At 42.5% G+C, this 27,595-nt stretch overlaps 1 protein-coding gene across 6 annotated transcripts; it reads left to right on the plus strand.

Annotated features, from left to right (window-relative positions):
- TSC1 (TSC complex subunit 1) lies at positions 1-27,526 on the plus strand. 6 transcript variants are annotated; one of them, XM_027650021.1, is made up of 23 exons: positions 1-155; positions 7,264-7,326; positions 8,383-8,558; positions 9,392-9,495; positions 10,126-10,278; positions 11,992-12,136; positions 13,126-13,280; positions 13,574-13,647; positions 15,108-15,286; positions 15,743-15,852; positions 16,079-16,202; positions 16,582-16,697; positions 17,015-17,087; positions 18,417-18,515; positions 18,609-19,176; positions 19,415-19,458; positions 20,075-20,241; positions 21,095-21,277; positions 21,619-21,729; positions 22,216-22,338; positions 23,313-23,497; positions 23,604-23,765; positions 24,488-27,526. In XM_027650021.1, the coding sequence occupies exons 3-23, from the start codon at positions 8,453-8,455 to the stop codon at positions 24,972-24,974; spliced, it is 3,468 nt and encodes a 1,155-aa protein (XP_027505822.1). In that variant the 5' UTR covers positions 1-155; positions 7,264-7,326; positions 8,383-8,452; the 3' UTR covers positions 24,975-27,526. The 6 variants fall into 6 exon arrangements, with proteins under 6 accessions (XP_027505822.1, XP_027505821.1, XP_027505820.1 ...); XM_027650020.1 differs by having other exon boundaries at positions 16,585-16,697; positions 23,310-23,497; XM_027650016.1 differs by having other exon boundaries at positions 2-155; positions 23,310-23,497.
- The last annotated feature ends 69 nt before the right edge of the window (positions 27,527-27,595 follow it).

A 27,595-nucleotide genomic window follows, 5' to 3' on the forward strand; every position in this document is an offset into this window, starting at 1 on the left:
GGGGAGTGAGGCGGTGAGGCGGGACTAGGTTTGGCGGCGGAGGGATCCGAGGGGCGAAGCGCCGCGGTGGGAGGGGGAGGCAGGGCCAAGATGGCGGCGCCCTGTGGGCCGAGGGAGCCCGGAGTGGTAAACAGCTGAGGGGAGCACAGGGACAGGTGAGTGCGCCGGGCCAGCCCACGGCCCGGGCGACACCGCGGGCAGTCGCGGGGACGGAGAGGAGGAGGCAGAGCACAGGGACGAGCGGGGGAGCAGGGAGAAAAGGCTTGGGAAGGAGAAAGGGAAGGGGCCGGGGGGATGGGGAAGGCAGAGGGGGGATATTCCCCCTCCGTCCACTTTCCTGCCTCACTCCGTCCCCTCTACTTCCCCGCAGCCAGGCTTGCTCTGGGGCGCTGCCTGGAGGGCTGGGGGGGTTCTGCCCCCCCCTCAGGGTCTCCCCACCAGCCCTTCAATTGTGCGCGGTTCGTCGGGAAAAGGCTCAGCATCCTCCGTGGAAACGCTGAGTAAACGCTTGCAAAAGCGATTTTCAGGCTTCCCCTGCCTCGCTGACTCGCTGAGGAGGTTCCCTCGTCCGGGATTGGGCATTAAATAAAGCAGTTGGTGAAGTCTGTCCCCTCGGTGAGGAAGGCTTTTCTCATTTCCTTGCTCGTGGGTAGGTAATGTGAAAGTCAGGATGTTGTTTACTTCTACAGTAAAACATTTTGCTTCCTGTTATCACAAAGAACTTGCGGGGCTGCAGTCCTGAAGTTTTCACCCTTTGTTTGCTATGGATGCAGCCTCTGTCATTGTTTTATCAGTTTAGTCAGACCTTCTCTCCTGGCCGTTCTGTGTTGGTTGTTTTTTCTTTCTAATGAGTCTTTTACAAGGCAATGAGTGAAAGAAAGAACGTGCCTTAAAGGAATGTATGATTCAAAACCCATGGAAATGACCCAGAAACTGAGATCAGGTTTCCAAAACTGTTTCCAGACCTGCTGTTTCCAGAGAACCTTCCAGTGGATGCTAATACAGGTTTTCATTCTTTGTGTGGTCTGATCCTGCAGTTTCCTGGCATTAACTCCTGGGGATAGTTGTTTGAAATCTGTCAGAATTGAAGCACTGCTGAAAGTGATCCTGTTAAGTGGAAAAATTCCTCTTCAATTTATATGTGGGAACAGCTAGAAACCGAATCTAGGAAAACTCTGGAAGTTTTAATAATCACTGCAAACATTGGGAATGAATCTCTCTGCTGTTGACTTTGGTAAGCAGCAATCAGATACTCTGCTTATCAGAAACAGCTACACCACGTTTTAAGTTTTAAATAAAATCAGGGGCTTAAAATCCTTTGCTCAGTAAAACAGTTTTTTGCTTTGTGTTTGTTTGTTCATTTGTTCTGGATATTTTAGCAGCCCAGTCAGCCCAATCCTACATTTCCTTTATGGGGAATTGTACAGACTTACCCAGATGAAAATGTAGTCAGAATATCTAATGTGTCATGAGACAGGCTTTAATTAAAATGATTTTATCTCTGGCTGTGTTTAATCCTGGCACCTTAACTCTTTGTTACTTGAAAATTTACTTTTATGGTGGCTAAAAAAGTAGCATTTTTAAGGGATTCCCATGCGAGATACACTGGCCAATTGCAGATGTTTTGGTGTTGGAACAAATATTTGTCTTTAGTAGCTATTTGTAGTTTTAAATGGATGCTGGCTCTTATTTGGAGCTGGACTGCTGGGATGTTGACTTGTACTGATTCCTGAAATTCTTCCAACTGCCAGACACCTTCTTGTTAGTCCTGACAGGATGTGTCAGTTAGTCCTGGGAATGTGATTCCCAGTCAGTACGAGCTGAATATGTGCACACACTCCTATATTTATTTTACATTTGGAAGAGATACCTTTTCCTTTATTAGGAGGAAATTCTTCCCTGGGAGGGTGGGGAGGCCCTGGCACAGGTTGCCCAGAGAAGCTGTGGCTGCCCCATCCCTGGGAGTGTCCAAGGCCAGGTTGGACGGGGCTTGGAGCAACCTGGGCTAGTGGAAGGTGTCCCTGCCCGTGGCAGGGGGTGGAATAAGATGATCTTTACTGTCCCTTCCAACCCAAACCATTCTGGGATTCTCTGATAAGAAGCAAATTAAAATAAATCAGTGGTGGAGGCAGCGAAGGGACCAGATTTCGTGGCATGCTGCAGAAAGGTGGATATTTAAGAAAGAATGTTACAGCTTAGATCTTGATCTGGTACGTGGCTGCTGTATTTTATTTTCATGTAGTTTAATAAACATAATGAGGACAAGTAATGATGTTTCCTTTGTTAGCATAAGCATTTCTTTGGGTAGCACGTTAAGAGTAAAGAATTGCTGTCATTTTCCTGGGCATTATGCACGTTTTGTTTTCACTTTAACAGTTACACATCATTTGCTGCTGTTCTGTGTACTGCTGACTTTAATTCTTGGAGTAGTTAAAATGCCTCAGTGAGTACATCAGATAGTTTGCAGTGATTTCAAGGTTTACTGAATTGCTGCCTAACTCTGTGAATATTTTAAAAGGTTCCTCTTGGGGGCAAAAAGAAAAGTGCTGCAGAGATTTAGGAGTCTCACTGCTTGTGTTGGTGCCAAGCCTGGAGCTCTCTGTTCACCTGTTTGTAGCTAAAAAAGATTCCTTAGTTGGACTTGCTTTCCTTGTGTAATGTTAATTACATTGGTACAGAAAACCAGGGCTTGTTCTTATTTATTTATTTGCTATTAATATGTGCAGTTGGGTGGAAGGAATGAAATAATTCCCTAATTCCATTTAGTAGCTGGCTGGTTAGCAGGGCTCCTGCCAGACGGTGAGGGGTCAGCCCTGCCATGTTTGGGCTTTTTTAGACATGGGTTGCTTTTAAACAATTTTCCCTCTGACAGAAATTTGATGAGTAGCAATTAGCAATAGTGTATTAGCACAGCAGAGAGTCAAGAAAATCTTAAAAATTGCTGAGTGTGATTTTTTTTCTCTTTGTTTGGGGTTATTGGACTTTTGTGATCTTCTTGTTCCCACATCAGTTAAGCACCTGTAACAAAGTGAATGTATTTAATATCAAGTTATTACTACAAATAATTACTGAGTTTAGGAGCGGGGTCTTGGATCAGATCTTAAAATAACCAGAAGAATATTTGCTATTAGAAGCCAGATACCTTCATTCTTTAAAAATTAATAAATAAATTAAATTGATTGTACTGTCAGTTGTAGTGGTCAGTTTGAACAGAGGTTTGGAGTTGTTATTCCTGGGTGGTGAGAAAGGGAATAGTCAGCTGCTTGCTTTCCTGGGCCACCAGTGGTTTTTCTCCCTGCTGTCACTTTTCATTCATTGCTTATGTCACTTCTGTGATGGCAGTGTTTACTTTAACTGTGGGGAAAATATAAAATTGAGTGTTGTTGGGAGACCTAAAACAGGCTTTGACTTTGTGTGTTGGATGGGAGGGAGTGAGGCTTTCAAAGGCTGGAGTAAAAAGGGCTGCTGTGCTGCCAATCTGAATTTTTCTTTGGAAACAACAATTGCTGTAAAATCCTTCTGTCCTCCTTTGTGGCTTTTGCCAGAGCAGCACCTGAGCACCTGAGCTGCCCTTACCTGCAGTGGAAATCAGGTGGAAAAGTGTAAATCTGGAGGTTCTGCTCTCATGGTGTTGAAATCCCCCTTTTCTCTTGGAAGGTGGTGGGGGGGAATAACCATTCACTGCCAGCCCAAAATTTAATTTATGATTAATGAGGAGAGATAAAATGCTGGTGTTGATCCCCCAGCCCCAGAAGAGGTGCTTCTGGTGTGTGGATTTGTGTGTTGTTGCAGCAAAGGGTGTTGTGGGAGGAGGGTGTGTTTGTGGTGTGTGTCCCCCTCCTCCCCACCCTCTGAGCAGCATAACTGGCACTACCAGCTGCTTTTTCATTTGGCTTGAGATAAAAATACACTGAACAGAAGAACATCTTCTCTTGACAGAAATACTTACAGAAGTCCTAATCTTTGGGAATACTCTGCTGTTTCTTTCTCTATTTAGCCTTTTGCAATTAATATTTTTGTAGTCCTTGCCTTTGTCTGGAGTTTGTAGCTTAAACTGTTTTGTGGTGTGGTTAAATTAGCTACTGAAGAAAAAACAATTTTAAATTGGTTCTTGGTTTGTTGGCTTCTCCTTTTCCTTCTGCAAGCTGGCTCCAAGGCTGTATTGGTACTTAAAATTAATACTTTTTACTAAAATCTGTCTTTATGAGAGCTCTTGAATATAAGAATGAAAGCTCTTGAATATAAGAAGTGCTATTGCTGTTATGTCTTCCAGTGAAATGAAAATGTTGCATTTCAAAAGGTATTTAAACAGATTTATTTTTCTCTTTATAAACCAAGTGCCAAGGATCTTTCATGTAAAACTAATTTAAAAGTTAGGGAAGAGTCAGTGAATCAAAACACATGGAAAACTTACAGACTTCATTCTAATCCTGTTAGTACCAAGTATGGCTGCAGGGATGTGGAATTTCTTCTAAAGGGGAATGATTGCAATATCTAGGGATGGAAGCATCTTGTAACTATGTATTTGAGCAGAAAGAGGTGTTGTGATGTGATACTGTAAAGATTTAAGGGATATCCTGTTCACCACAGATGTATCAATTCCAGATAAAAATTACTGTGGCATCCAGTGGAGGATCTCGCTGTTTCACAAGGTGGTGGAAGTCCTTTAACCTGCCCTGTCCTTATCTACAAGATTTAAAAATCACATCCCAAATTCCTGGCAGGACTGTGATAAATCATTCTGACACCACAGCCCCTGGGAGCTGAACTTCATCTGCCAGAACACAGTGTCTTCTGACTGGAGTTAAAAGCCTGTTGCCTGTAAAGTAGTTACTCAGCTGTCTTTGCTTAAAAAAGTGGGATGAGATTTAAGGCTATTGCTGGAATTTCCTGGTTTGTTCATTTGTGTTGGGCCCAGCAGAGCCAGTGTGATTAGAGGATCTCAGTCTTATTTAGAATTTCACTTTAGAGAAGATCCTGCATTGAAAAAACTATAATTTGATTTTTAAAATTGCAATTATTTGTGTATAGTGGGGTGACAACTTTATACCTATTTGGTGTAACTTCAACAGATAAAGTTGCACCTATTGAAGTATTTGTGTGTAATATTGTCCTGGTTTGGAGTGTGGTTTGAAATACTTTTATTAATATTTCAAATATGGGCTTTTGCAGTGGAGACTGCTCCACTTTAAGGTACTCCAGGGCTTGATTGACAAGTTTAAATAAACGATGCTGGATTTATTGGCACAAGGTCACTCCAGCCATCTGTTTTAGTTGAGGGAGCTTGGGAAATGATCCGTTACCTCCCGTGTGTCGTTATCAGGACCGAGCTGGGTTATCAGCCCTGCTCTTATCTGATGGCAGCGTTTGTTTCGTGCCAGCACAATGCCACAAATCCTCTTACCTGCTCAACATTTCAACTGGTGTTTTTCCCCATCTGTCTGCAAGTGTGTTGTTGGACCCGACTTCCAGACCCCATCCAGAGGGTTTCCAAAGGTGTGTTTCTTGATTTCCTGCTGTAGCTTTTCCTCCGGCTGTGTCAGAATGAGCAAAACCTGCTGTCCAGGTTTTTACTGGTGTGGTGAAGATATAATATAATAACAGTATTACTCAAGGAAAATAAGAAATAAAAGTATTCTTTTCACTGGTGGGGGGTCAAAGAGAAAAAGTGTTGACAAGGTTTTTATGGGGTAAAAACACAGAGACTGGTGTTCACTCTGCTTTAATTCTCAAAACAGGTTTTGCTTGCAGCTGGCCTGGGGGTGTGGTCATGCCTCTCTTTTGTTAACAAGACTTTAAACAACTAATTCAGGCTGCTTAGGGAGCTGGTGAATCTGCTGCTTCACCATAGCTGAGACTGTGTCCTGGTAGAAGTGGAGGGATCTGTGTCAGTAAGGCCTTTTTGGTCTTGAAGATGGTGTTGTGAGAAATAAAGGAGTAGATTCTCTGTAGGGAGCTGCTTTTCCATACATCCCTCTGAGTGCAGTCTGGGTGTCTCAGTAGAATTGTCATTGAGTCAATTCAGTGTTATAACAGTTACTAGAAACTCAAAAAGCATCTGACTCCTGAAAAGGAGTAACAGAGAGGAAGGTTGGCTCCTCAGGTTGCACGGATGAGTGGCTTCAAACTTTTTGAAAGGATGGTGTCACTCTTTGAGCATTGTTTGTCTTCTAAACAGCAAGTGCTTTGAGGAAGAAGTTGAAGCTTGGAAGTCTGCACAATGTAGAGAAATAAAAAAAAAAACAAAACAAAACAGAACCCCAAACCACAGCAAATCCCAGCTCTAATTTTATGGAATCTATAGATTATAAATCCATTCTGGTTTGAGTAAAAAATAACTTTTCCCCCACTTTAAGTTACTGGTTTTTTATTGTCCAGGTCTTTTTTACACCGCCAGCCAGTTTTAAGTCTGAAGGTTTAAGGTCTTGCCAGCATCAGGCTTGAAAAAAAATAGCATTTAAATGTGAACACTTCAGTGACCAGACTGTGCTGGCTGCTTGGACATGAGCTTTTATTTGGACTGTTCAGTTGTGACCATTGAAAACTGAGTGTGGGGTGTTTTGTGTCCTGAAATGGTGATTACTGGAGCACTACAGCAAGTCAGTCCCTCCTGAAATGCCTGTAGTGAGAGTGGTGCCATATTATCACCTTTGAATTTGCAATCCGTGCCAGATTAAGTAAGCTGATGTCTGGTGGCACTGAGAAAAGTGACCTTGGGCAGTTCTGCAACTACAGAGTGATATGTTGCAAATGACAAAGTTTACTGGTGGCCACGTTAACTCCTGCTGGCCAGTAACGTTGTTAAGTGTCAGTTTTCAAGAAGGCAATATGTCTGTAAGTAATTAGAACATTATTTAAAATAGAGCACTGAGCTATGTGGTCCTTGGCTAATGCCTAACAATGTTTTGACTAGAATCTAAAGGCTTAAATTAAGTATTCTAGGTTCAGGATAGAGGAGGATTCTTTGTGTGTAAGATTTTACCTCTCATAAATACAGCTCTTCAGCAGCTTGTGAAGGGTCACAGTACAAAACTAGAATCTTGTGAAAGCCATCTAGTTGGAGGCAGTTGCACAGCTTAACCTGTGGACAGTTCTGGAAAGGGCAGCTGTGCAACACCTTTTGGTGTTTTTCAGACTAAGGGCTGACTTTTCTCTTGCAGGAGGGATGAGGTGCATCTGTGTAAAGAACTGAATGCTGTTCTGACTGTACACAAAAAACAAATACTGCCTTTTCTTGACCTCTTCCTGCTTTTTCTTTATTAGTGATCATGAAAGGTGTGTGGCTGACAACACTGCAGACAGAAGCTCAGCTCGTCCACAGAACAGGTGCTGTATAAACCATTGCAGTAAAAAAAAAGGATTTTGTGTGTAAACTTGGGACGTGTCAGTCTTGCCTTCCATGGGGGAAGTGAACAATGTGTGCTGGCTGGAAGTAGGAGGGAAAAGAAACCCTTGCTGATAAAATTAGGTGGGATGTGACACCAGATTCTTTCTGCCACTGGAAAAGGTTCAGCACAGGATTTTTATGGATGAATTAAAAATGCATTTTGTGGTAGGTAGATAGATGTGACACCTGAATCCCTCTGGTGCTGGGACATGGGAAGAAGCCATCTGAAAAGCCTGAAGAGGCTCAGGTTTGTTCCCACTTCTTATTGAGGACCTGGCCAGTCATGTTATCTGCACACTGTTGCATTTAATACTCTCCACAGTTTCTGCACTGCAGAGTTTTCAGTGTGTCATTCACCAATCACACACATGAAAAGAAGGTGTGCTGTGCTGCCCAGCCTGTGGTTTGGTGTGCCCAGGGTGGCCAAGGGCAGCAGCTGCAGTGACCCTGACTGAGTTTCCCAACAGCTGCAGCTTGGCCATGTTTCAAGTCTTAAAGCCCAAATCTGTTGGTGTGAAACAATGCAGAGCCCAGGGCAGCAAATTCCTGATCTGGTCACAGAGTTGGAGAAGGATCTGGAGGTGTGTGTTTTCTCCAGAGTTTAGTTCACTATGCAAAGGACCTGAAAGGTGGTTTGAGGAGGAATTGCTGTAAGAAAGCAGGAATGGAGGAATGGACCTTAGCCTTAGTTTACCAAGCTGGAGAACAAATTAAAAAATATGGTAAGAGAATGCTCTGACAGTCTAGATATGATTGCCAAGGTCTTCTGCAAAACAGATTAATGTCTTTTTGAAAAAGGGGAAGAAAACCCTGCTAATAACTCATTGGTTTTTTGGAAACTCTTCTCTTACAGCTTTTATTGCAGGTGTGCAAACTCAAAGCAATCCTTTCAGTGTGAAATGGGCAATACTGCAGAAAAGAAATAGGAGAGTTGGGAGATTTAAGATGGAAAAAGAAAAGTTCATTCATCTGTTTTTTTTTTTCTTCTCTCCTAGTCTGGTAGAGAGACACCAATGAGGAACTTCCTGAAATTTTGACCTCCACATTCATGTCAGTACGTGCATCATGGCACAGCAGGGAAATGTTGGTGAGCTCCTCTCAATGCTGGATTCTCCAATTCTGGGTGTCCTGGAAGATATAACAGCTGCATTCAAAGATAATCTCGTTTGTGGTATGTATGCTTTTATGTAATTCCAGGAAGGGCTTTGCTTTTACACCAGTAAAGGTAGAATAATGTGGGTTCTTTTATCAAACCCTGTCTTTGCAAATGCAGCTTGAAAGAAACTCCTTGATACTTGGGTTTGAAATTGCTTTAAGGATTTAAGCTTCTCTTCAGTTCATTTTGCTTAATGGCATGGCTTCTGGAAGGTCTGTTATGTAATTGTTAAAATACTATTAGAGGATGACTGGCTTTTCCTGAGGCACAGCCTCAAGTGGGAGCTGATGAAACTTTCTTTGTCAAGTGTATCTAGAAAGAATTAGGTGGCATCCACATTATGAGAACCAGTGGGATTTTGTTAATTCAAAAAAATAAACAAAACAAAGCAAAACAAAACAGACCCAGACTTTCTGAAAAGTGATTGCTGCTGTTAAGGCATCACTTGTGCTGACAGAGCTTAAGAGCTCTGCCAGTGTCCTTGTCCCTGAACTTGCTCTCCTTTATCTGCTGAAGGGAGAGAACATAAAGTTACTCCTGAACTCTTTACCTGTACTGGGTAAGATACCCTTGCAGTTCAGCTGCCTCTAGGTTTTTAAGGTTAGACAGTAATTGTTAGTTATTAAAATAAATGGTTGCTTTCCCTGAGCCAAATGCAATTGCTTGAGTGGTTTGGAACCAGGAAATGTAGTCGAGAGGTCTCATTTTCCCAAAGGTCTGGTAAACACCAAGTCCTGCTTCACATTATGAATTGTGTAATAGTTGTTTAAAAGTTCTGCAATGTCCCTGTAGCAAAGTTTTTAGGGTATTGAGAGGTTTTTCCCTCCCTTTTTTCCCCAAACTGACAGACCGTGGGCCTATGCTTGTCAACAACCTGGTGGACTATTACTTGGAAACCAATTCTCAGCAGGCACTGCATATCCTGTCCACGCTGCAAGAGCCTCATGACAAGGTAAAAACAAATCTATAATGTTATGGCAGATTTTAGCCTGGTACTGAGCAGCCTTTAAATAGCTCCTCTTAGAACTCTGGGGTTCTGGGCTGGTGTAGAATTACCTTGCTGTAGAGATGTAGTATCTCTGTAGTAAGAGTAGTTAAGCTTTAAAAAAAGTTCAAAGGTCTCCGTTTCTTGAGTTGTTTAAACTGACCCAATTAAGCAAAGAACCTCTATAAAGGAAAGTTTTCTGAGGACTGCTGTTGTCTCTTTGCAATGCTCCTGCTGCTTGGTCAGTCCTGGATGTGTTGGCCTAAAACAAATTGGATATTTTGAGAGCAAGTAAGGATTTTTAAATAGGTTGGGAATGACACAACAAATTGGCTGCTGGCCAGATTAGTTTTTCATTATTTACTTATAAACATTTCCAAGTGCAGTGACTTCTGGACTGACTAGTTTGCATTTGTCTACCAGCACTTTTACATTATTGCTGGGTTTTATTTCCTCTTGGATCCCGTGTATTTGTAAAATGCCCATAGTTTCCATCACTGACAAACTGCTGAATATAGATTGGTGAGAAAGAACATATAGCAATTAAATATAAATACCTTTCCTTTTTCAACCACTCTCTGCAAAACCCTTTATCAGCATCTACTGGACAAAATTAATGATTATATGGGCAAAGCTGCTACTCGTTTACCCACTCTCTCTCTGCTGGGACATGTGATAAGACGACAACCATCTTGGAAACATAAACTTTCTCAAGCACCTCTCCTACTTTCATTACTTAAATGTCTCAAGGTAAGAACTCTCAGTGTTGTCCATAAAACACCTGATGTAAACATACATACTTGCAATGCCAGGCATTTGATTTGTGTTTTGGTGTCAGTTAAGCCACAGTGGAATTAATGTCAGCTAAATACCTTGTGCTGATCCTGTTATTGCTGACAGTCGTGTTTCTAAAACCCACTGTCACTGTGTATCTGTGAGTTAGGAAATTTTATTAAAACTTTTCAAAAGTAAGTTAAAGAGGGCCCCTGGTGAAGTTGATGGGTGTCTTGAACGTGAAGTTAATGAGAAATACAGTAACTTCCCATTGGTGCATTCTGAATTTGTGCATGTAAGGTAGTGTACTCTACTTGCAGCTTAGATGAGCCATGCAATAGCTTATTCCATAGTGAAATCACCTTGGAATCAGTAGACTTTTCCTTCTTAGCTACAAACATGCTGGATTAAAAGGACATAGCTGTTTCCCCATGCTTTGTGTTTGGTTTTTTTTTCCCATCTGCAAATTTATCAGTTATAACATTGTACAGTACTGCAACAGTGAATAAAGAATGGAAAATGCTTTGAGACCTAGAATGCATAGTCAGTAATGGAATTTAATGTGGTAGTGAAGAATTCACATTAAAATCACATTTAGGTGCATGATGTAGCCAAGTACCAGTGCTCTTCAAAACAAAACCACTGATTTGTAACTGCCAAAGGAGCAGCTACAAGTGCTGTGACTGGAACTCCTGATGAGTTCTGTTACCCTTTGCAGTGGGACTGAGAGAGGAGTGAAGTGAGTCAGAAAGCTGGTAGGAGTAGAACAGAGATGTGGAAGTGCTTGGGATGTGTACAGAGGGATTGGGATGGACAGGAAATGTACTGTAATAGTTTATGTGTGACTGAGGTAGACATACAGAGGAAGAATAATCCCTGACACTGAATATGTCCCATCAGCCTTGGTGGCTCCTGGGAGATACCAGAGCAGCTGGTGATATCTCCTGGGAAATACCAGATCCAAGAGCAGCTCAGTGGCACCTTACCTCTGTTCTGTACCCCCTGTGCTGCCAAAGCACAGGAACTGCCAAGGAAAATGTGCTTTAAACTGGAGAAGCAAGTGGGGACTCCAGTGGGAAAGAGTTTGAACGTTTTCTGTGTCCTGTCCTAAAATCTGATTCCCTGATACTGTTGCATGGAGCCAGAGGCTTTCACTGACACATCCCTGTCTCACAGTCCAAGCCAAGGCGTTGTAGCATCGTTGGATTGTTGCTGGGTGAAATATTTGGCAACCAGAGCCATCAGCCAGGTTAAGAGGAAAGCTTTTGACCCCTGTGTTGGTAACTGCCCAACACCCTTGAACACCCTGATCAGATGTGCAGTTCCTGAGGCTCTGAGTGCTGCGTGTTCTCAGCTCTGGAAAGGAAGGAAGGTGACACATAAGATGCTTCACATACCAGTAATTTTTTTTTTCTACTCGGCTGTGGAACTGTGGTGATGTTCCCTTTTGAACTAAGGCAAGTCTTTATGCAGGAAAGCAGCAGAGTAGGAACAACGATCCAAAATCTTGGAGTTGTTTTGGATGAAAAAAAAAATGCAGTAATCTTGGATCATTAAGTTGTGGTAGGGTTCAGAGGGACTGTTTCAACAGAGAACTTTTTCCATGATGATGACTCAGCGTTCACTTCATCCTTGGAAAAAATGAAGTTCAACACTTTTAACTAATGCAGGTTTTTTCCCTTCTTGCAGACTGACACAGATGTAGTAGTACTCACCACAGGTGTCCTAGTGCTAATAACCATGTTGCCAATGATTCCTCAGTCTGGCAAACAGTACCTTCATGATTTCTTTGGTATCTTTGGGCGTCTCTCAGCCTGGTGCTTGCAGAATCCAGGTGAGATTTCAACTTTGTTGCATGCAGTTGTGGTTTAGCAGAGTCCCTGTGACTTGTATGCAGTTCTTTTGTGAGGCTCTTAATGGTCTGAGGTTATTTAAACACAGAAAATGATGTGTTAAGCCCACAAGCTGTTCTGTTCTTCAGTAGCACCTGGGAGTTCTTTGCTCAAAATTCAGAAGTCTCTTAGATTCTTCCATGTGGTGCTGTTACTACATGAAGTTTCATTGAACCAAAATGATGACAGTGAAAAGCAGAGATTGATCTTACTGGATAGAGAAGGGAAAATGCCACCATTTGAGGCAGATATTTGGGAATTTGAGATTCCCAGATTAAATGGGGAGGGGAAAGACTCAGCATATGTAAGAGTTTATTTTAATGTGCAGCTAAATATGAAAGTGTTGGTAAAACTGGTCTTCTCATTTACAGCCTTGGCTCTGCTGAATTTGTTGAGAGGGGTCTGATATCTAACACTGGCAGTATCTGTGTGTGTGTCTCATGGCTGAATGAACAAATGCTGTGTTAAGCACATAGAGATGCTATTTAGAGAGCAATTCTGCATTGCAAGTAGGATTGGAACTTTAAGATGGATAGTAAGATTCAAGTCTGTACTGATTGCTTTTTGTGGATACAAGCTTTTAGTTTTTACCTTTGAGGTAAAACAAACCTTAGTTTTCCTTTTTAAGTGATTCTTCCCAACTCTGGCTCGCTGTCTAGAGGGGTTTTGGGTTTTAACTTGAATAAAAATGTGTGCTTTGAGAATGACAGGACACTTGTAATTAATGGTCCATTTTTGTGTTTGCTGTGTGAGCTGATGAATAAGTGTTGCCTGTTTTCTGAGAAGACTTCACAGTTTCACTAGGGACTGTTTGTACCTCAGAAGACTTGTCCCAGCTAACGTTTCAAATTTAAAAGTTCTTTTGTTTGCATTCTTAGAAGTTTTGTTCTTTCCTCCAATGTGATGAAAAAGATTTAACTGCTTTTTCCAGGTCACGTGGCAGAGATTTATCTTGTCCATCTTCATGCCAGTGTTTATGCTCTCTTCCATCGGCTCTATGGAATGTATCCTTGCAATTTTGTCTCCTTTCTGCGTTCTCACTACAGTATGAAGGAAAACTTGGAGACCTTTGAAGAAGTAGTCAAGGTAAAATGCTGCTCATGTGCATATATCTGACACACAGCTGTATAAAGGCAGGTATTTGCCAATTGATTACCAGAAATTTGCCAGTTTAGCTGAGGGCTGCTAAACAAAACAGATTAAAAATTGGACTAAAAACTCAGTTGGGAGCAAGATGAACTCTTGAAGCCATGATGTGAATTAGCTTTATCTGTTAAATGCAACATTCTGAATTATTGGGATCAGTGGTTTTCTCATCAGTTTTGGGCAGGTCAGTGCTGTGCTGATAACACATCCCTCTTCTTGCTCTTCTCCCCCAGCCAATGATGGAACATGTGCGAATTCATCCAGAGTTAGTGACTGGATCCAAGGACCATGAACTGGACCCACGAAGGTATATATATATATATATATGTTCACTCTGCTCATAGGAAAGGCTCTAAATGAGCAGCTTTCAGTGAGGTTATTGCAGGTGTGCAGCAAAACCTTTTCTGTGTCAGCAGCAGTGTGTGCCCAGGGTGTTTTGCCACCCAGATTCAGAGGCACACCAGGTAAACATGTAGACTTTCTTCATCCCAGCTCACAGCTGGATGAACAAGCAAAAGCTGTTGTGAAAGGCCATTAACAGCAGTGTTGGGGTTCTAAATTCATTTTGTGTCTGGGATGGAATCTGTCTTCTACTAAACAACTGACTTTGTCTTGTTTTTGTGACTTAATGATCAAACATCCTCATAAAGTTCTAAGAGTTTGCTTATAATGAATAAAGTGAATCTACCAGGACACGCTTCATTGGCTTAAGGTTTGGGTCATACTCCTTTTGGTCTGTTGAAGTATTTGGGATTTAAGTGTTTAAAATGGCTTCAGTGTGTCTTGTTTTGGTACCTAGATATTGGTTCATTTAACAGATCAGTTCTTTTAACAGGTATGTCTTAACATTATCAGCTGTATTAGATTTCTTTAGCAATAGGCTCATTTGCCTGCAGCAGCACCACTTGCTGCTTTTCTCTTGTCTCCACAGGCCCAGCCACTGAAGAGGAGAATTTGACTCTTGTTGCTGCACTGTAGTGCTCTTGCCCTGCTTTTCAGAGCCACTAGGAAATCACTCCTAACTGGGAACCCATTGAATGTCACAATGCTCAGTTTGGCAGGGGGGAGGGTGGCACCACTAAGGAGCACAAAATTGGCACAAAACTACCAGTGGAAGCCTTCTGATTTGGTATCTTGGACATAGAATATCTTACTTTCAAAACCAACTCAGCCTTTAATAGACAGCCTTCTGAGCTTTTCTGTTCTTTACAGTGAACTTCCATCCCCTGAAAATATTGGGTGGATCTAATCTGGCTTCTTGATTTAGTGAGAAATAGTTTTCAGGATGAAGGAGGCAGTAATATGATACAAAACCCTAAAAAACATTCCCCAAACTTGGGAGGAAAATCGCAGATCTGAAACTGGCATTGCAGACGGTGTTTGCTTAAATAATATAAGATTCCCTCACTGCTGGCATGTCTAAATTTTGACTACCAACATCTGAGTCTAGTTGAGCTGATTTCTACAGCTGCTGAAGCTCAGGATCAACCAAGTCTTCGTATGCTGTTCCTCCTTTCCAGAGTGCTCCATGGCAGACCTTTGTGGATCTCTGTGTCCAGGCTGTTTGTCTCCTCTTTGAGACCCCCTCTTACAAGTCATCTGGTTGCAATTTCTGTGTGATGCCTTGTTCCAGTTTGGCTGGGAGCATGCAAAGCTGTCTGGAACAAATGAGCCGTCCTACAAGCCAATTCCTCCTATGTCCAGGAACTCTTTGTTTTTAATAATCATTGACTAACTTACTCTTTTGGATCCAAAAACTGTCTGCAGGTGGAAAAGACTAGAAACTCATGATGTTGTGATAGAATGTGCCAAAATCTCCCTGGACCCTGCAGAAGCCTCGTATGAAGATGGTTATTACTCTGTGTCTCGGAAACTCTGCACAAGCTTAAAACATCATCAAACTGACCCCAGTGCCAGCTCTTACATTGACATACAGAGCAGCTATGGTAAGACCTGTCTGATGGCTAATCAATACTCAATTGCTGGAGGAAAACTGGCTCTAGAGCAAAAAAAAAAAACCTTACTGATTTATCCCACTTAAAGTCTGATTCTTAGGCACCAGAAAAAAAGCCGTCATTAAAAAAAAGCCATATATAGATACACATTTTGTACGTGTTCACAAAGTTGCTTTTCCCCTGCCTCTTCCTCCCCTACCTTCTCCATCCCAAAAAAACCAAACCAAGCTAAAACATAAAGCTGTTATATGCAATATATTCAATAGATACTTTTTTAAGCTGGAAGAAAAGTCTCTTGTTTGCTAGCTACGGGTGTCTGTATTGAATGGATTTGAAAAGCTTTGGTTAAAAGCCTTTAAGTCCTAGCCAGAAAAACCATGGAGTTGTATTTGATGTGTTGGATACTTTTAAATTTTAATTCTTTTTTTTTTTTTTTTAAACTTTCAGGGACTTCTACCCCGTACTCCACTCCTCGGCTAACACTATCACAAATGCCAGGGCAGCTACCTCAGATCCTGAGCCCACAGTCCTCGAGGCTGTCAACTGAGCCACAGCAGGTAAAGCAGAAGATGAAGCACAGCAACCTTTCATGCTTTGCACTTCCATAGTTTCTCGTGACAGCCTTAAAAATTCACGTTTCTGACAAGCGCTGTGAATTCTTCAGTGCTTTGTGTACGTTTTGGATTTAATCCCCACCTGATTTCCTGTGTGAGAGCCTGGATTTGGGTGCTTCCCAATGTTCCTTTTCTGAGCTCTGATGTGTGTTTTATTGCTGTGGCACAGGTCACCATCTGGAGCCCTTCTGCAGTGTGTGGTATGACCACCCCACCCACCTCCCCTGGAGTTGTCCCATCAGAGTCATCCCAGTCTGCATCACAACCTTACAGCAAAGCTTTTGGCACCTCTGGTACGTGCTGAATTTTGGAATTTAGGCTTTCAAGGTTTATCATCATGGAAATTCTGGCTTTAAATTTTACTGTCAGCTTCTTTAATGGGAATGATGTCACACCATGCCATTTGATAGGCTTGAGTCGTGCCTTCTGGGAACTCAGTACCTCCTCATTTAGAGCGGTGCTGGTGCAAACACTGAGAGGGGAAATGCAAGAATTCAGTGCCAAAGTCTGAAGCAGCCTCTTGGAAACTGTGCACTTTCATATTGATAAACAGTTGAAAGAGATTTAAGTAAATGGTTGAGACAGTGTTTAAACATACAATTCTTCACATGAAATAAATCAGCTGAAAGGAGGAAGGGGGAGCCTGCTGAGAAAACTTGTGCTCCTTTTCAGCAGGGGGGAAAGGAACACCTTTGGGAACACCAGCCACATCTCCTCCTCCACCCTGCACTTCAGATGACTTTGTGCATGTTTCACTCCCTTCAGCTGCTGCCACGCCTCCTAAAAAGGTATTACAAAATTCTTCTGCCAAACTAATCTGGTTTTTTTTCATTGACTTGCCTTATATGCAGTGACCATAACTGAGAAAGAAAAATCAGAGTGACTGGTTCATAAAAAATGCTGCATTTCATTGCAAAAACTCATTTTCTTCTAAGTTTAGACAACTATTGCCACTTCCAGTTGCACAGTTTTCAGACTTCTTACATGGGTTTGCTATTTAAGCCATCTGTTTGCAGTAAAGTTCTTTCTGTGAAACTGTCCAAGAGGTTTATTTCCAGCAATACCTAATGCAAGTAATGTATTTTGGGTTTGTTTTGTTTTTCAGGAGGACAAACCAGATCCTGGGAGGCCTTTACTGTACCGACAGCAAAATGTCATAAACAGCGATAAATCATTGGGTAAACTCCATTTTCCTCTCCCCATTACTTGTAAACAAATCTAGGTTTTATTGACACATGTTCCAATTCCCAAACACTTTTCCACAGGTTCATATCTTTTTTTTTTCCCCCCTGAGTTCTTTGTACTTCCAGGATCCTGCCTTAACTGTGATTCAACTTAAAACCTTGTGATGCTTTTGATTTCATTTTAACCATTCACCTTCAGAAAAGTAGCTTGCAGATTTTTTTTTACCTGGCTCTCATGCATTCTTATGCATGTTCAAATATGCAGATCTACACTGAAGGCTGGAAAAGGATATTTATTTTTTTATAAAAGCTGATTCTTTGAGGATGAATTTTTTTAATTAGAAGTAGCAAGTTGTATATGAAGTCTTACTTCAGTGAAGTCAGTATTATGTCTGGATCAAACTGTAAGGATAGATATGATGTTCCCTTTTAAAGGCTTTTGGAAAAACTTTGTTTCCTATCTACAATTATATTGCTGTGCTTGAACCTTTTTTTAAAGTCCTGTGGAATATTGAAATCAGCAGTGGATGGTTGAGGAACTCAACTTTTAATAGGTAAATCTAGATTCCATTTTCCATTCTCTGTCATCTACATCTGTGACAGCTGTAGGAAGAGATTTTAGCACTATCTTTGAGACTTCTGTGCTGTGAATCTTTACTGCCTTCAAAGTGGAGATGACAGTGAAATTTAAAGCTGGTTTTCCTTGGTGTAGTTGTGTAGGAACACTGGAATCTGAACTTTCTGAATTCCAAGTTAAGAACAGGCAAAGTTTTTCCCTGGGCTCCTGTTCTGTGACTGAGCTGAGTGTGAGGTTTCTGTCCTGGGTGCTCTGGGGTGTATCCCCCTGGCAGCTCTCTCGGGGTTTTGATCAGTAGCCACATATTGGCAAGTTTGTATTACATCAGATGGCTAAACTTCCTTTATTCAGGCAAGTGCTGGGTCCTTGTGGAGCCAGAGCAGAAGCTGGAGGGAGGTTAATGTGAAGGTGGAAGTACAGCCACGCTGCACACAAGCCACCATTTTTATTCCAGTTACTTAATGAGTTAAATTGCAAACAGCACATCCTTACAGAGGTTGTGCAATAGCAAATGTTAAGTTTACAAGATTTGGGATCAGGGGTGACCTGTGACTGATCAACCTGGTTTCCACATAGAATGGAATAGCAGTCAGGTAACTTCCTCCTTTGAGGAAGCATCTGAAGGAGGGACAAGCTTATTCCAAGGATGTTGCAGCAGTAAAAGACTTGTGTTTTGTGCTGTACTAAGGCTGGAGGAAACAGCACCTGAACAACTAACTTTTTGGTTTTCCTTTCCTTTTTTTCAGACATACCCAGTAGTAAAAGTTCAGTAACCTTAAGTGATCTTGCAGAGTTTTTGGGTGGTTTGTCGTTCGAAGACAGTGCTGAGAAGGACAGAGAGGAAGGTAATGCCTGTCACCCTTACCTACTTCTGGGCTAAGGAAATGTCTGTAATGCTGAAACACGAGGTGCATAATGGTGCTCCCCCCTCTCCTCAGATGCAATATCTAAAGAGATCTCGGAGATCACGACCGATGCTGAACACATGGTGCCTAGAGGAGGGTTTGACTCCCCGTTTTACCGCACAAATGAAAGTCTGTCAGGCTCTCAGAAGAAAACCCACTCAACCGTCTCCAGTGTGCAGGGACACAGCCAGACCTCTGAGCCTTTAACATCCCTGGACAAGCCTGGGCCTGAGAATGCACGGGAAACACCCAAACAAACGTTTACTCCCATAGACAAGCCCTGTGGAGGCTCTGGGGAAAGCCCTGCTGGGAACAGGGAAGGAACCTCTGGGGAGACGAGTATCCTCACTCCCAGCCCGTGCAAAGTACCAGCACAAAGAAGGGTGGTGTTTGGGAGTGGGCAGCCTCCCCTCTATGAGCACCTCTTCGAGGTTGCATTACCAAAGACTGCCTACCTCTTTGTTGGCAAGAAGACTGAGGAGCTGCTAAAGAAAGCCAAGGGAACCCAGGAGGATGACTGTATGTCCTCGACTTCTCCCGTGGAAGTGCTGGACAGACTGATTCAGCAAGGAGCAGATGCACACACTAAGGAGCTGAACAAGTAGGTGACTGAAAATATTACTTCACAAATTTTCTCGTTACTCCTTTTTGTAGTGGCTTAATTTTAATAGCTGTGCCTGAAAAGGAGCTGCACAATTCCTCCATATTCTTTTTATACCAACTGACCTTAATTGTACTTTTACTAGGCTGTAAGCTCTTTTGAGGTATGCATTTTATATTAAAGTGACTTGCAGAGTGTTTTTTATATTTAAACTTAATGCTGCATTTTCATTTTTCAGACTGTCTCTGCCAAGCAAATCTGCTGACTGGACTCACTTTGGAGGTGAGGAAATTTCTCATGTGTTTTGGCAATCTGTTTCTCTATTATTAGACTTGCTTAAACAATGACCCGCATACCTTTGGTTTGTGTTTTTTATAACTAATGCTGCAAAAGCTGGTGCCCTCCATTAAGTCATGGTTTGTCTGCTTAGCAGAGAGACAGCTGTGTTCCAGTGAGATGAGCTGCTATTTTTCATCTTGGAAAAGTGTAAACTGCCCTCCCCACAATTCTAGACACTTCTGCTTTTGACCATTTCCTACCTGCTGGGCTTCAGAGTGGTGCTGATCATCCAACACATCCTTCCACCTCCTCACTACTAGTCAAATCTAAAACTGATGATTGTTTTTCTTGCTGCTTCACTTGTGTGGCTGTCATAGTTTTGTGCTCTTAGGCTTCTGTGGTGATGGTGAGCTTGGCTTTTTTTCCTTAATATGAGGAGGAATCCATTTGAAACGCACGGACGTGTCGCTTTGGGAAAAATGGTTACAATTTGAAGTTCGCGTCAGAGGTCAGATAGAGCAGATGGATTTTTAAATCTGATTTTTTACTTCAGAAAACACTTCCCGTGTGTGGAACAGGGCCAGTGCAGTTCAATAAGCTCTTGTGTGTCCCAATCCAGGTTCTCCCCCTTCAGATGAGATTCACACCCTGCGGAACCAACTGCTTTTGCTGCACAACCAGCTGCTGTACGAGCGCTTCAAGAGGCAGCAGCACGCCCTGCGGAACCGCCGGCTCCTGAGGAAAGTCATCAAAGCTACAGCTCTGGAGGAGCACAACGCTGCCATGGTGAGCAGGGACCCAGCTCTAGCACTGATGGAAACACACTGGTGCTTCACCAGTGTTAATTGGTCTGGCCAATTAAAAAAGGAGCCTCATTTCTCACCTTTTTGAAGTCAGTGTTTGTGGAATGACTCGTGCGCTGTCATTAAAGGCAGTAGTTTCTAATTGACTTCAGGCAGCTGAATCAGTGGCTGCCTTCATACTTGACCCCTGCCAGCATTTGCCTATGGATAATGTTAAAGGCTTCCCTGTTAGTGGAGCAGTTGTTCAATGCCTGGCTAGACATCTTATTGCATATTTAAAGTATTGTCCCCAGTTGAGGAATAACAGCAAAAACTGAAAACTGCAGTGTTCTTTTCGTGTTCACTATGATAGAATCTGAAGTTTTAAGTGCATTGAAGGACGTCTCATTACAGATTTAGGTGTGTTTCATTCTGTATTTTCATACTATAGCTAATTCCATCAACAGTTTCACCTTCTGGTGATTCACTACAAGAGCCAAAAATAGACTTCTGAATAGGTTTTGGAAGATGAACTGTTGTTTCAGCTGTGAAGCCCAAGTCCCCACTGAAAGCATGAGGGGCAGTGGAAAAATATGTTACTGCTCCTTGTGCCTTTGGATGTGGCTGTGAGTTTTCAGCCTGTCCACTCTTATCACCATTTCATCTCCTTTTCAGCCAAAAACAAACCAAACCCCAAAAGCCTTAAGAACACACTCTATATAAAGTGTTCCATGTGTGGAAAAGTGTTTGCCTGCCCTGCTGGTAATGGACAGCTTTGCTTGGCTGGTGCTTTAGGACAGGTGTTCTAACTCAGAAGCAGGTGCCTTGTCTGATGCTTCATGTGGGATTTTTAACAGAAAGATCAGCTGAAACTACAGGAAAAGGAAATCCAGGCCTTGAAACTGAGTCTGCAGAAAGAACAGGCAAGGTACCACCAGTTTCAGGAGGAACATGATAATATAGTGGCTCAGCTTCACAGCCAGATCAGACAGCTGCAGCACGACCGGGAGGAATTCTACAACCAGAGCCAGGAATTGCAGGTATGAAGCATGAACAAAATTGTTGTCTACTTACTGGTTTTAAAAATAACCTTCTTAATAACAAGGCATGAAATATCTGAGAGAATGCTGTACATTTTTGTTAGAGATATTGTCTTAATTCACAGTAAGGCAGTGCATAATTGGAAGTGCTTTTATAGTTGTTTTGTCCTGTCTTTAGTTTGGAAATAGGAAAAGGCAGTGTCTTGCTGGTTTGGGGGCTTTCACAAGGGCTCAGTATAACTTGATTTCCAGTGCTGGGGGTTACAGCTTTCCAGCCCTGTGCCCTTGCTGTCCTTGGTGAAGTTTCAGAACCCTGAGTAATTTTTTTGTCACTTGAACAGACCAAGCTGGAAGATTGCAGGAATATGATAGCAGATCTGAGGTTAGAATTGAAGAAGGCCAACAACAAGGTGTGTCACACTGAATTGCTGCTTAGCCAAGTTTCTCAAAAGGTAAGAAGAGTCAGTGTTCCCAGGGTCCCTTTGTGTCTTTCTGTTTATTTTTTGCCTGATAATTTTCATCAGGTGCTTTTTCTTTCTTGTTCTGAAAGAAACCTGTGCTTAGTTCTTTAGAGTCTGATATTAATTACACAAAAACAACACAGAAAAATGTATTTTGGTGAAGAAGCTCTAAACTCAGTTCAAGGGCTTCTGAGTCTTCTCATCTTGGCTGCTTTTTCCACAGCAGGAATTTGCAGATTGAGCATTATGAGCTTGTATTAAATCTTGACATCTTGGAGATCTTATGTCAGAAGTTGAATGGAAATTAGAAGTTCTCTATGAAAACTAATTTATTTAACACTATTTACGATGCATTTGATTCTGGTCTTTGTGTCCCTCCTTTGTAAAAATCCCCTGTGAACACAGTGCCTGTCAGCTGTGGCTCTCCTGCTGAACCATCCATCCCAGTGTTGGATCCTATTCCCTTTCTCCTTCCAGCTTTCCAACAGTGAGTCAGTGCAACAGCAGATGGAGTTCTTGAACAGGCAGCTGCTGGTTCTTGGGGAGGTCAACGAGCTGTACCTGGAGCAGCTGCAGCACAAGCACACAGACACTACAAAGGTATTGCAGAGCTGCAGGGGAGGACTTTTGGGGAGGCTTCACTTGAGGGCATCACCCAGCATTTCCCAGCCTTGGGCTCAGAAGGAAATACCTCATAACTTAACAGATAACTTTGTTCTGAAATTGATTTTCAGGGATTTGATTTTGTGTTTGATCTGTTCAGATATCTGTGAGCACTGTAGGTTTAAGGAATATTTTCAGTGCCCCTTCTGAAAGCTAAAAAGGGGTGGTTGGGGTACACCTGAAATCAGTTTTAGCTACTTGATATAAATTCTTAGCAATTTTTTTTTCCAAAGGCCGAGACTTCACTGTGCTTGTAAGGTAATTAACAGCAGATGGTTGGTAAAGTAATGTAGTGCAATAGTACCAGAATTTGGAGAAAGATCTTAACCAGGGTTTTACTGGTTTTCATGAGGTGCTGCTTTAAAACAAACATCTTAATCTTCTCACTTAGTCATTCATTTTCCTATTAAAAGTTAGTAGTAGCTTCACTAAAACTTCTGTGGTTCATATGGTTTTACTTCCTGACTTCAAAGAAACCTTTTTTTAATTAGAAGCAAGTAAATTACACAACAATATAACTGTTTCTGCGTGAGAGAAAGTAATTAAAGAAGGTGAATAATAAGCCAAAAAAAGGCTTTTACTGCTGTTTAATGAACGTCATGTTGCAAAAAATGGATTTAAAATGGAGTTTGTCTATTCTAATCCAGTGCAGAACTGGCAAGTTTGCTTTGATGAAAAGAGCTTTTCATAAGGAACATTAATGTGCTAATAAATTCCAGTGATGTGTAGTTATTTTAATAGTGTACATCCTCAGCATAGCCAGTTTTCTATATCTGTTTTTAGAAATGCTGCTTTTATTCTATCCTCCTTTAAAATGTGCCTATTTATAACATCAGAAACATGTCTGAACATCAGTAAAAATAACACACTATCAAATTATGCTTTAACATTGTGTTGTTTGCTTCGAGGAGGTTGAAATGTTGCACGCTGCCTTTCGGAAAGAACTGGAGAAAGCAAAGTCATGTGTCCAACAGCAAAGCCAAAGGCTTGATGCTTCCCAGAAAAGGATAGCTGAACTGGAATCTCAGCTTGCAAAAAAGGACCACCTCTTCCTGGAGCAAAAGAAATACCTGGAAGATGTCAAAATCCAAGCAAGGTAGGTGCTTCCTATGTAACATTTCAGCTGTGCTTTCTCGTATGTGTTATCATAGTTGAGGCAGTATCTGGAGACATTGGACATTTTGGTTTCTTTTTCTGTTCAGAGGTCAGCTGCAAGCAGTAGAAAGTAGGTACAAGGCCCAGAAAAGAATCACACAGGCATTTGAGCTGGAGATCTTGGATCTGTTTGGCCGTCTGGAGAAGAACAGCCTACTGAAAAAACTTGAAGATGATAAAACAGAAGCAGCTGAAGCAGCAGAAGAAAGGTAAGTGTGGTTATGTAAAATAGGCAGGTCTCATGAGTGTTGGTATCCTTGTGGAGTTCCTAGCACTTGGATGCATCACCCCAAACTATTTGTGTTGCTCCACCTTTTCGAGATTGAATATGTTTCAGGACTCTGCCCGGGTTACAGGGAGCCCTTGACAACACTGGAAGTGCTGATGAAATACTTCTCAGGTAGCTGAACTGCTACTCAAATTCGAGAGAAACCTCACTTTAATCTACAAATTGTTAGGCTGTTTTTCAGTGTTTGTTTTACATCTGTCTGCCTGAAGCATCTGGGTAGTGCTGTACTTCCCTTCAGACTGTGCCTTTTTTCCTACACCCAATTCTGCCACAGCATCAGGGTCATCCCTTGCACTACCAGCTTGTGGTGATCACCGTGCTTGGATTAGGTAAAGGAAAGATCTCCAGTCCAAGGAAGATGTACAGATCTCTTCCTTTGCTGTAACAGATCAGGATCCAATTGCATTCTGCTGTGGGATTATTGTTTTGGACTTAAAGCGTTGGGTGTTGCAAAGCTGAGTGTGTGACAGTTCTGGTTGCCCTGTGTCACTCCTGCTTTGCCACACAACTGTGAAAAGAAACTTGTTGAAGTACATATTCAGTAGCAGAAATGGAAGTAACTTGCCTTGGCCAGTGTTTCCCTCTCCATTGTTTAGTTGTCATGATTTCCTTGACACTGTATCCTCTCTCTCTCCCAAACAGGGTGGACTGTGGTAATGAAGACACAGTGGCAGGAAACAGTGAAGAAACCATTGGTAGAAATGGAGAGACCAAACCTCCCAGCACTCGAGGCAGCAGTAGCAGTAAGGGTGGCAGCAGCAGCGAGCTCTCCACCCCAGAGAAACCCCAGAACCAGAGGCTGAGCAGTCGCTGGGAGACATCCGTGTTGCTGGAGCCCTCGTCCACTGTCCCTCTGACTGTAGGTTCACTCCCCAGCTCCAAGAGCTTCCTTGGAATGAAGGCACGAGAATTATTTCGCAACAAGAGCGAGAGCCAGTGTGATGAGGAGGGTGTGACCATCAACAGGCTGTCTGATGCTCTAAAGACTGAACTATGTAAAGATCCAAGCACGGAGTCGAAGGCCCCTCCGAGCCCCGATAACCTCAGCCTCTCGCCCAAGCTCCAGGAAAGCAGTGTTGGACAGCTTCATATCATGGACTACAATGAAACTCATCATGACCACAGTTAAAGAGGAAGATAGTCAATCAGTGTTATTTTCATATTCTTGGCATAGAACAGGAGGCGTGAGTGCAAGTTTAACTAAAAGCTTTTATGTTTCTTTGGTCTGAGCAGTGGCTCATGCAGCGGAGCAGGATCGATGGCCAGGAACGGAAGGAGGCTGCTGAATGAATGCGAAGTGGATTTTTGGGTCTGGAATTGAAATGCCCAGCCTAACTCTTGCTTCTTTCTCCAATTCAGTCCTTAGCAGCGTGTACTAATTTGAAGGGACAACTGGTAGCATTTGCAAGTATTTTTGCCCTTTCTCCCTGTCCCCAGTTGAGTGGCTGCGTTTATGAACTTGAGTGCAATATGAGGCCAAATTAACATTTGTGAGTCTACTCTGAATGCTTTGTATTTCCTTGCAAGCTTCCAATTTAGAGCAGTTGGTTGTGCTGCCTGTCCAGGTGACTTTGGTTCCTTTCATCCTGGAAAGAAGCAGCACTAGAATTTCCAGTGCATTCATCCAAGGGTCTCTATTTTGCCTGTCCATTGTCCCACATCCCTCAGTCTTCATTAAGTTGGAGTCTGATTGAATACCCAAATGTTTAAAGATACTGTACCTCTGCAAAATGATTCATTCACCCTAATTCATGATCACTGTTTATATTGTCCTTAACATTTCCTGGAAAGTTACATTTGAACAGACAAAAAGGAACTGGAGCTTGTAATGCAGAAGAGACCGTAAATGCTGAAGACTTGTTAAAACACTAGCTTCTGATCTTCTTGGTATTTTAAGTGTTTGCCTGACAGACTGTTACTGACCTCAGACTGGTTTGTATGGGAAAGCAATTGGGGTGGGAGAAGAGGGAAAAGGAAGCTTTACTCAAGTAGGGAGAGCGTGCAGAACCTGGATGTAGAATTGCAAGCTTATGAAGATCTGCAGAGGAGGATTTGTTTCTCTAATCAGGGAAATGTGCTGCCTGATCCTCCTTCACAGTTCTGCTCTTTGTTCCTGGTCTGAGCAAGACCACCATGTGTTGAGTCCAAGCAATTGGCTTCGTTCTTCCTGGGAATACGTTCAGAATATGGTTTCCTTTGAGTGCTCTTCTGCTCAGGCTGCAGCACAGTTTTCAGCTCAGCAATGTCAGTTTGGCTCTAGGTCTCTGCCCTTCACCCTCATCCTGCTTCCTTAGAAGGCAAGGCTGAGGAGGAATCCTGTTCAAACTGGGAATCAGAATCCTGGTGTGAAGCCTTTCGGTGTTAATCAAGTCAATGATGAGCCTTCTGTGAAGGAGGATTTTGGGATCAGGGCTTGTCAGTGGTCAGACTCAATCTCCTTCGTGACAGAGCAGAGCCTGCTGTTAGGAAGGCAGAGTGCTTGTTCTAAATGTTGGGTGTGTCTGGGCCGGGTGTGCTCGGACACATCAGGCTTCACCGTCACCCTCACACGTGGCCTCTCCTCTGAAACAGTCTGTGGGTGGCAGCTGCTGTTCAAGAATTGCCTCACATAGAAATCAAGTCCAAGAACACTTGCATTTGTAGTTCAAATCCCTTCTTAACCCTGATAGGAACGAGGCTGTCAAAGCAGCTGGCACTGTGCTGGCTTGCTCCTGACAGGACTTTCCCCCCCGTTTTCCGCTTCTTCCGTAACACCCAGGGTCTAAATACATTTCTACCTGTCTTAAATTATTTTTCCGTGTCCTTTGGGTTGGTCAGTCAGAGCCCTGAGAGTAGAGGTTGAACTTCAGTGGTTGTGTCCAAGCTTGACTCTGCATGGAATAGAGAGTAGAGAGTTGGTTGTAAGTGACAGACTGGTTTTGTCGACATGTCTTTAGCCTTTCTCAGACTTAGTGGTAGCAAACGTGGTAGCGTGTGTTTCGGGAAGATTTGGAGGTTTCCTGCCCCTTTCCCCACCGGATCCCAGCCCCAGGAGGGAACGGTTTGCACATTGCCCTGATGGGCTGGGATGCTGGACGAGCTCATTCCCCATCCTGCCCTGCCCAGCCCGGGGGCGTATCCGGCGTTCCGAGGAGAGGTGGGTTTTGTGTCGGTTACAAAAACGCCCTGGCAGTGACTCAAGCTCGTTGATAAGGTGACTTTATTCTTCTTTTAAACAGGATTTTAGCACCAGGATAGTAATGGAAACCACTTTCGGTTTGTTTATGGACCACAAAGATTATGGAGGAACAAAATTTTGCAATTATTTCTTTTTTTCTTTTTTTTTTTTTTTTTTTTGTAAGTCTAAAAATCGTGGATCTGCTGTATGTAGTTAACTTGCAGTTTGTTTGAAGGGGTCCCATCAGTGAAGTGGAAACAGATTTTTTTAACTGACTGCTTTTAGTTAAATCTAAAATTGCTGTCTTTGTCAAGTTAATCTGTTCCCTGCCTCGCTCTTTGTAAGCATGTTAAACAATCCACATTAAATGCCATAAATATGAAAAACGAGGAAATGGTACAATCGTAAGCTAAAGAGAACTTAAACCAAAAGGAGGTTTTGCTGTCCTTATTAGAATGTTCTAAAATGTCAAGGCAGTTGCTTGTGTTTAACTGTGAACAAATAAAATGTATTGTTTTGCACTACTCTGTGTTAAATTCCCTGCAAGCCGACCTTTCTGGGACCAAAACAGGCAGAAACGAGTTCAGTGTCCA

Source organism: Corapipo altera, unplaced genomic scaffold, assembly GCF_003945725.1.
Source record: "Corapipo altera isolate COAL_440 unplaced genomic scaffold, ASM394572v1 268, whole genome shotgun sequence".
In the NCBI taxonomy this organism is placed as follows: domain Eukaryota; kingdom Metazoa; phylum Chordata; class Aves; order Passeriformes; family Pipridae; genus Corapipo; species Corapipo altera.

What these genes read in the sequence shown, in the direction of transcription:
- TSC1 (XM_027650019.1), top strand. Translation starts at nt 8,453, where the DNA reads ATGGCACAGCAGGGAAATGTTGGTGAGCTCCTCTCAATGCTGGATTCT. An exon ending in AAACAGCGATAAATCATTGG is followed by an intron (nt 17,088 to 18,416) that starts GTAAACTCCATT and finishes CCTTTTTTTCAG; the next exon opens with ACATACCCAGTAGTAAAAGT. An exon ending in GCTGAAGCAGCAGAAGAAAG is followed by an intron (nt 23,766 to 24,487) that starts GTAAGTGTGGTT and finishes TCTCCCAAACAG; the next exon opens with GGTGGACTGTGGTAATGAAG.